Here is a 9,764-nt window from a genome sequence, read left to right as displayed (position 1 = left end):
GTAAGGATTCCGGAAATCCGAAAATCTTATTCGTTCATCGTACATCATGCTGGCTTCTCAAGATACAAATGTCACATAAGTTGTTTACTAATTCATCGCGATCGCGATCGGATTTGAAACCACTCTGATTGCTCCAATTATTCCGACCCTTTTGTGTATAAAACACGACATTAGTGCATCAAATAACGCATCAACCAAATAAACGACCCACCCAGTCCAACATTTGAGACATTAACACAGACAAGAAGCTCCACAAAATATAAATGTTTGCATAAATTAAATAAAAAACAAGTGACAACAAAGGAAGTGCTGTACGACGTTTGAGAAAATCCAGAATCAAATTGTACGGGTTAAAGCGTAGGTCACGAAGGTATATCGGGAACGAATAAACTTTCCCTTGGTACACACAAGATTCAAGAACTGTATAGGACCTTTTTGGACTGGAGGACTCTGCTCCTTCAAAAAATTGTTCCAACAAGTCTCCAAGGAGTTATTCTTTAGGTGCGGCAGACCAAAACACCCACAATGAGTTCGTCCAACCAATGGCTAATAATCTCGTGCTTTGTACGGCATTTCCTGCATGACAAATCCAAAACAGAATACATGAACATCTTCATACCCGGTCATCGACTATATATCCTCCAACGGACTCCAAAGAGAAAGTTGTAGGAATAACTTTCACGCATGTAACTAAAGTTATAATTTCTTTCCTCTTGTTCATTATATTGGAGTGACTGAAATTATAATTAAAGACACGTAATTTCAGAACATCATGAAATTGCTTACAGGTTGGTAGTTTGGCATGTATACTACTTGCCTAGGATGAAGCATCTGTTGCCCATACTGCAATTAAATGAAGATATGTAATTAATAGCATGAATTAGCATTGTGCTGTTATTAACGTAATGTAAACGAATTTCACAACCCCGAAAAATAAATTAAAAGAATCACACCTGGGGCCCATTTGGATGAAAATAGCCTTGGGGTGCTTGCTGTGGATTAAACATAACGGGTTGGTGTCCGAAAGAGGGCCCAACCTACAAATATCAAGGGCATTAATGACAAATGAGCTGAAATCATTTATTAAACAAAAAAAAAAGTGAATTCAAAGTCGCAAAATCATCCTAAAAGTGCTGGATAAAAGAGGAGCGCTTCATCATGATCTATACAGCAAGTGATGAGTGTTAGGATGCCAGATGGCATCATCTTGTGGTGACGGTTAGAGTGGGTATTAGCATAAATAGGAGATTGTAAAGATAGAAAGGGGAATGAAATTGTATTGTTTGTATTGTTCTTCTGTTACTCTCTCTCTGTGAAATTGTGGAAGATGTAGTGGAAGATGTAGAGTAGGGTTCTAACAATGAGGGAGCATGGGGTAATGGGTTACGAATAAGATAAGTCCACGGTTCATTTCCCTCCAATGCAACAAAACAATAAATTGTAATCCATATATTTATGTAATCTCTTTAAAAAAGAGCACAAGTTTGAAGAATAAAAAAACAATAAGAACTCAAGAACATTGGGAACTAACTATAACTTCCAAATAATTTGAATCATTAGATTAGAAAATGCAGTCTAATTTTTTAGCTGATGGTAGGTGGTATTTGCATTCCATATAAAGGCTTATGTGAGCAACAGTGTCTTCCGTCATGATAAACCAAGATTTCAGTCTACAGCAGTATCACAACAAACATTTATTATCTGGAAAATTGAAAAATAAACAGTTGAATTGACAGTTGCCTCTTATGGGCCAACATCTACGTGAGAACCTAAAAGTCGGGGAGAAAAGGTAAAAGAATATGCTTTAGTACTTACTCCAATTCCAGCAGGCATGACCGGCATATGTGGTACAGCAGGTGCATTAGTTGGATAATAGAAGGAGCCATCAGACACTGGGGATGGAGCCCTAACAGGCGCTTGAGATGGAACAAAACTCTTTGCATGCGGATTGAGTTTGAATTCCTGATAACAATATTTAATTAAAGAGAGGAGAAAGCAAAAAGAAGAGCTGGATGCATCAGCTATCCACTAGACAAAAGTACCTAGTAGCATGGGAGCATATCTATGATAGTTAGAATTGTTGGAACATCAGGCATAAGATTCAAAGATAAGATTGCATTTACGTCTGAGTTTGTGTTAAATATGTGATCACGGAAAACATAAAGTATATCAGTCAACACCTTCGCATGGGGATTCAATGTTGACTTTTCAGAGGACAACGAACCCCGAGATGAGCTTGGTGATAAACCAGGTCCACCAGAAGCTGAGGCAGCAGCTGGGAATTCCGAATTGGAAGATGCAGAACTACCAGGTCGTCCATGAGAATTTACCGTCTGTGTTTGAACATGTGATTTGCCAGTCACTGGGTCGCTATAACCCGTCTTCTCATGACCTTTTGATGAAGCCTGACCAGGAGCATAAGAGGTGGCATCAGAGGATAAACCCCCTTTCTCAAATGCATCTTCCTTCCCATTCAATGATGGCTGTGAATCTACATCCCATATTCAACAATATAACTTCACAACTACTGTAAAGACAAATATTAAAATAATGCTAAAATGGCAATAAAACAAGCTTCTCATTCATATGGGAAGAGAGGGACCAAGATAGGACAAGCTTCGCCGTTACTACTAAACCCACATCTAATAGTAACTACCCTATTAAGTCCAAGGAACCAAGAAACACATAATGTAGGGTAAAGTAAACAGAAAGATAAAATATGGCACTCACCGTCTGGTTTTGATGTTTGATTGTCTTCAGCTAGCTGCATTGACAAGAACATAGAACATAAGCAATAACTTTAGAGGCCAGTGGCAGTCAATCACAAATAATTATACAAGATTGTGAACATCACAAATAAGGAACTCTCACTCACCTTCGCCTTTACAACAGACCCAGCAGCACTATCCACCTCGCCATGTTCACTGAATAATATAGCACATTGTTTAACGAAAAAAAAAATTGTGTAATCACAATAAAACTTATTTGCAATTATTATTTAGAGTTGGAAAAGAAATAAAAGACCTGCTTTCACCATCTGTACTGGGGAAGCTCTTGAAAAGTGTTTCTGACGCCAGCTGTCTAGCATGGTCATAAGATCCAGAGCGACATAAATCTGGGGCAACATTTGACTCAGAAGATTGTGAGTAATCCTACATAAAAATTAAAACATATATCGTCAGCTTTTAATCATGAACTTGTTATCAAAGCACATCATAAATCTCACATATAAGCACAAAAGAGAGAATCAATTCACAATCCCCAAAGTTGCATTAAACTTTGGATCAAACTAATGAGTTAAAAGTAAATGATGAGGGGATTATAATCAGGGAGAGCTTACTCATGCTTGTCAAAATAGATTCTCAGTTGCTTACAAACAAATGGAACAACTAAGAATGCTTCAAAATAATGAATTTGTTCAGATTTACAATAATCAAGAAGAACTAGAAGGGGAAAAATATTCGGTCTCCATTTATGAGCAGGAAAAGATAAGAATATACGTACTTTCTCATGACAATTGGAAGTAAAGAAAAACGGAACGAAAGAGAAAATGAGCAGACCCCCTACTGTAACAAAACATTTTATTTACAGCGTATGTGTAAAATTCCGACTGGATGGCACATCAAGTTCAACAAAATAATCCGTAAATAGGTCAGAAACTAATGCCCCCAGGGCTACCTATGCTGACCATATTATGCATAAGATTAGTGAGGGAACTACCACAAATGAAGAGCTTGATGGCACCCCATTGTTGCTTTTTCCAGTGGTCCAGTCCATTGAACTCTTCCTTAAAGAACCAGTAGAATCTCCAAAGGTTTCAGTATTACATGTATCCAACAAAATATCCTCATCTTCATCATATCCACTATCATCAACTACTTCCCCCCGATAAACAGAGGAGAATCTTGTCTCCTCATCAATATCCACATGGAGGTGAATGCCTCTTTCCTGTATCAACAAATCAACATGCAAAACATAAGGGACCTCGACATCAAATGAATTTTCAAAAGCACAAAATTATCCAACAAAGCCTCACCTCTGCCATATGCAGATCAGGTGTATCCTCACCCTCAATTTCTCTTGCTATTCTCAAAGCTTCCCTTTCCAACTCTTTTGTTTGAGGGCCCTTCGCAAGTTTAGTTGTGTAAAGGTCTGCGTCAAATGTGCTTTTTACCCCAAATAATGTTTCATTTGTTTCAAATTGATCCCATTTCCTGAAAGGTAAAGAATATAAGGAAAATGTTGAGCAACATAATATTTCTTTATAAGAGAAAATACAAGCAAACATTAATTAACATGAATTCTCAGAGAGTTGAGCACAGGTCAATTAAATTCCAGAAACAACCAATAAGCCAAAAGGCAACCACTGAAATTTGGCTAAAAAAAAATCCTCCAATCCCATATTACGCTAAGGCCATTACATTCCATAAATCCATGTCTAACTTGCATCGCCTCAAGCAATATTTTGATACCATTAAGGCATGTATTAGAACCATACAGCTAACTGTAACTAGTGAATTGATTGGAATCTTAATCCACCTTTTTCCGACGTCATCCACTTTTTCAGGAAACTACATCATATGAAGAATTTTGGCAACATACAAAAGCAGAGGGACATGGCCCCTTAAGGACCGACCCTGTCAAAGAAGTACATCATGCAGGCAGAGAAAGCATCATCTCTTCAAAATATGGATAATGAAAGGCCTACATTGCAAATAATGCTATCCCTCACAGAGATTATTATCTCCAACGACTGGATTCCACCACCAGATATTTTAATCATTCAACAAGAGCACCTGCCTTTAAATTAAGTTAATAACATTTTAAGGTTCATTCACTGGTAATAACTCCAAAGAAATGACAACTCAAAAGACCACAATGTTACTCAAAACCTTGACAAGAAAACTTAACAAGAATAAACCAGATAGGATTATAGAATTATAATCTTAGATAGTTAAAGCAGAACATGACAGTTTAACATGAAACCTGAAATAGTAATGTTTAGAAGATAAAAGTCAGGTCCCTAGTATATTTAATAGTGTTCCAGATGGCACATATTCAAGTAGAGGCTATCTGACCAGTAAAACAGTTACCAAGATATTTAGGGAAAGAAAATTACTATAACAACCTATTCCATTGTCCATCAAATATATTTTCCAATTCAGGACATTGTGGATCATCTTCATCAGGCACCCACGGTTCCAGCTCTCTCTCCAACTCACCACGGCGGGATTGTGATATGAAGGAATCTATCATAAGTTCCTGATGTTTTTCATGCTGAACCTCATTTAACAATCCATCCCTTGTTATTGAGACATCCTGTCATCATTCATTTAAAAATACAATTAGATCAAGGGAGACCAGAGAAACAAAATATAGAAATAGCTGCTTATTCTATGTCAACATCTTACTGCTTGTTATTACTTTTATAGACAATAACTACGCGCCAGAGCAAGTGAATCAAATTAAGAAGAAAAAGACGATCATCATATACCTCCCCGTCCGCCCCCACACCCCCCCCCCCTTTTTGCTCCTACTCCCAAAAAAATTTCAACCCCTTGAAAACTCGGCAGAACAAATGATGGTAATCTGAGATTCTTAAAGCTATTACGAATAATTTACTTGGGTAAGCGAATTGCAATAAGAAATGAAGCAGAACCTTTGCGATAACTTGTACAAGTTCTTTGGCAGGTATAATTAAAGTCTTTGACGGAGCCTTGCTAACTGACTCTGTCATAGACTTTTGTCCGCGTACTAAACCATCCTTTATCATTCGTGCCATTTTCAAGATGATTCCTGAAAATGACAAGTAAAATAATGTTGGCAAATGCAAACAACCACATATAAACTGCATGGAGCAGTGAAAAACTAATGGCAATCGGCAACACTATTGATGTTATACAAAATCTAATTATAACACTGGTGATGAATACATTACCTCTCACCAAACCAAAACTTATGTTAGTGTAAAAGAAAGTCTCTTTATGAAAACCAAAATCGACTAAAAAATAAATAATAATAATAATAATAAAGTCATTTCAAAGAAATAGCGCAAAGTGACCGGAAGTGAATGTTGATGGATGCACTTAATTGCACATAAAAAAAAATTAAAAAAAAGACATGACAAATTCATGATATCCAAATGATCCAAAACAGATGCTAATGTAACTGACAGTCTCATAAGACAACCGCAATCAATACAAACAGGAAGACAAACAAAAACCGTAAATAAAAACCAAAAGCAAACAAGCATACCAAAGTCTTTTTCAGCGTTTGTTGCATGAAATATTCCAGAGTATACAGATCCATTTTTCACCTGGACTTCCACATTATGCCCAATAAGACATGTGGTCATATATACTAATCGATCACGTGAAGGACTCTCAGAGTTCCCAGATTTGTTGCCTGTTTCAGCACATATAAAGTTAATAGGCAAGTTAACATAATATCAAGAAAAATTTATATATATAAATTTCACCAGTACTTGTTAATCTGCTGTGGTTTTCTGCTCCAGACTTCGACTTATTCTCGACCCTAGGCCCCCCTTCTCTCTCACCTCTTCGACGGCCAAAACCATTAGCAGAAGATTTATGATGGGGAGGTTGTTGTGCATTCATCCTCAGTAGCAGCCTCTGATCTATTAAAAAGAAATCAAAAGCTGATTAAATCATATCGTTATTGTAAAGGATATCAGATGAGTGGTATATCTTCCAAAAAGTAAACACAGTGCTAAAGGAAATGTAGATATTCAAATACAGGAAGTAAGAAGCAAGGATGCTAAATGAAGAGTAGCGCACATATATACAGACGGTCCCATGTGCATTGCTCTTTGTGGAAAATGAAAAAAAATGTTATTACTCAAGCGCATACGGTGACAATCAGATCAGCATGCACACACTCAAGTACAGACATCTGCATGCACAAAGAATCACAGGCATGCAACATAAAACCAACAACCAAATAAACTAAAATACACACATTTATTTTTCCTTAAACTAACGCACACCAAGGATGCAGCATTAAATTGAACAAATTACCATTACTGATACGTCTCAGAAAATTATCAACTTGTGCACGCTTTTATAAACAAAACTCTACCCGCAAACTACTGGCAACAATCTCCAAATTTCCAGCCAAAACTATGTTCCAACAACACCAACATTACAGAAACACCAAACAAGAATTTTTTTTTAAATAAACCAATATCTTGATAAATCATGTATACAAACCCAAATGAACTTAAAAAGTAAACAAGGAAAAGAATACTGAAAATATAGACAAAACAACACCCCTTCATATTTAAGCTTCCAACAAGGTGGGGAAGTGTGCAATTACTAATCCGACGGAGCGCAAATAGAAATATAAGTCTTTCTATGTTTTCGAATTTTTGGCACCACAAAGGAACAGATTTGACGCCACGCAACACATCAATAATTTGATTCATTAGCTATGTCATTGAATGTAGAGACAGTAAGAACATGGCAGGCAATACAACAAGCTCTAATCTTGGAATTTTCATCGAGAAAAAACCCAAAATTTACTGTAACTAAACATAATTAAGTCGCAATACACGAAATTTTCTCTCATCTTCTTCCATTTTCCTCCGGTTTCTCTACAACCAAAGGCAATAGAAAATACAACAAAAATGCTATTTGGGATGCGAAATTAGAAAATACGATCCTTACCTTAATAAGCTTAATCAAGCCTATAATTACTCCGAGGCTGCTTCCAAGCTGGAGGAGAAGATGCTGGGAGGCGCCGAAACCAGTGCGTTAGGGTTTGTTCAAATTAGGGCTCCTTTAGGGTTTCGAATGCGCGAAGATGGTGCCGGAGCCCGAATCACGAGACTGCTTAGAGAGAGAAAGAGCGGCGGAGGGAGGGAGGAGGGGGAGAGAGAGAGAGAGGGAGAGAGAGGGTGGTGGGTCGGTCGGTCGGTCGGTCTCGGAGTGATCGCAAGCGAGAGGAGGAAGAAGAAGAAATACAAGAGCTCGATATTTTGAAGGTGGTGTGATGAAATAGAAACGAGAAAACCGCTGTACAATGCGGACGTAGGAAAGGTGAGTTTTCCCCTGTGGTCGGGTCTATGATAAATAAATGGACTTCATCACTCCTAGTCCACAACTTTCTGACAACTTGGCCACCTTTTTAAAACGTTTTTCTTTGTTGTTTTTGTGACATAAGGGGTTGGATCACCCAAACCTAATAAATTATTACAAATAATTCGAGTTTTAGAGAAGGGAATCGGACATGAGTGTAATGATAAATGCGGACAAAAAAACCCCAACTTCAATCTCTTGAGCGCAGATTAACAACTCTTAATATGAAAAAAAATGTCAGAATCGAGTTATGTTACACATATATAAAGAGATAAATCTTTTTTAGGCGAAAAGGTGGTAGTACAAAAATTAGAGAAGTGATAAGGAGGTCCTTTCAAAAGTGTGATTTTTCATTGATTATCTGTCACCTCATAGTGTAACGTTAATTCTCAAGTCAATATCATAAAACATTGTGCAAAAAACTTGAGATGACAGAGAGTCTATTAAGAATTTCACTTTTGAGATGGTCTCTTCAAGATTTCTCAAAAAATTAACGAGTGTTGAGAAAATAAGTATTTTACCACTAATGTTAGAAGCCTAGAAATTTACATGCGTTGGGAAGGTAATGATGTAACTCTTGAAATTTTCTAATATCAAATTGTCTTAAGTACAAACTCTCCCTACACATTATATAAAAAAAATAAGGAAACAAAGTTTCTCGATCTCTAAATTCTTTATTTTTACTTTCGTGAAAAATACTTTGCAGTTTCAAAAATACCAAGGAAAAGAAGGTATAAAAGTGAAGCATGCTGCTAGAAAATAAATAGATATACCAATTAAACTTATATATTTACTTCCATCTCTTGTATTTATTTTAAATTTTTAATCAAGATTTGGCTCAAAAATTTGGTGTAAACGGGAAAGACATTTGTCGTGGCCCTTACGTTACCAGAATTTTCTCAAGTAAGGTTTTTGAAGCATTTCATAACCCAAGAGACAAATTAATAGTTTGGTGACTGAATCAGCTCAAGCGCGCATTTTCTTTCAAGCCCAACTTAAGATTGTTGGTTTTAGGGCTTGTTTACTAATCCATAATCAGAATGAGAGAAATTGAATTGAAAATGAATTGAATTAAGAAGGAATTGGAATGAGGAGATGTCAAAATTGTTTACTGTAATGTTTTGGAATCGGAGTTTGAATAGTATAAGTTGTTTACTAATTCACTTGAATCTAAAAATTTGTATGATTACTAAAATATCCTTAATTTATAATAGACAAATTTTAATTTTTTTAAACAATTTTACACTAGTATATATAACACACCCCGACCCGGAATGTCCACTAGAACTCCGAATCGAGTTGTGCTGGCCAACACCTGGAAGGTGACAAAGCCATAGAATGTGATAGTGTGTAAAATGTGAATAAAACTAAAAGTGCCTATATACACAGTGCGCGGTGAGCAGGTATGGACCAATTTCACACGTGATACAGAGTATAAGAAAAGTACAGTGAGGTAAGATAATAATTATATCATCATACAGAGCCACCTGAACTGGGAGTGCCATAAGTCTTCGTCGATACAGAACTTTGCTACTAAGACTTGGAGGGATGCAAAATAGAAAGTGTAAGTGGGTAAACAAAGATTTTCAAAATCATTTCAATTATCAAATGTAGTAACCTATCGCCGTAAAACCTGTATAGTTTCCAGAAAATCATACTACGTATAAG

General features: G+C 36.6%; 1 protein-coding gene across 1 annotated transcript; it reads right to left on the bottom strand.

Annotated features, from left to right (window-relative positions):
• Positions 1 to 246: 246 nt before the first annotated feature.
• Positions 247 to 8,009, bottom strand: LOC126582672 (polyadenylate-binding protein-interacting protein 3-like). The gene is made up of 15 exons (XM_050246838.1): positions 7,686 to 8,009; positions 6,485 to 6,637; positions 6,256 to 6,405; positions 5,660 to 5,796; positions 5,129 to 5,319; positions 4,037 to 4,214; positions 3,721 to 3,948; positions 3,025 to 3,152; positions 2,876 to 2,924; positions 2,731 to 2,764; positions 2,181 to 2,491; positions 1,816 to 1,962; positions 954 to 1,037; positions 787 to 843; positions 247 to 576 (listed from the first exon to the last, which is right to left on the bottom strand). Exons 2-15 carry the CDS (start codon positions 6,615 to 6,617, stop codon positions 547 to 549), a joined length of 1,857 nt encoding a protein of 618 aa, XP_050102795.1. The 5' UTR covers positions 6,618 to 6,637; positions 7,686 to 8,009; the 3' UTR covers positions 247 to 546.
• Positions 8,010 to 9,764: the final 1,755 nt, after the last annotated feature.

The sequence above is a fragment of the Malus sylvestris genome, chromosome 9 (genome assembly GCF_916048215.2).
Source record: "Malus sylvestris chromosome 9, drMalSylv7.2, whole genome shotgun sequence".
In the NCBI taxonomy this organism is placed as follows: domain Eukaryota; kingdom Viridiplantae; phylum Streptophyta; class Magnoliopsida; order Rosales; family Rosaceae; genus Malus; species Malus sylvestris.
This window is presented reverse-complemented; position numbering and strand designations above follow the sequence as displayed.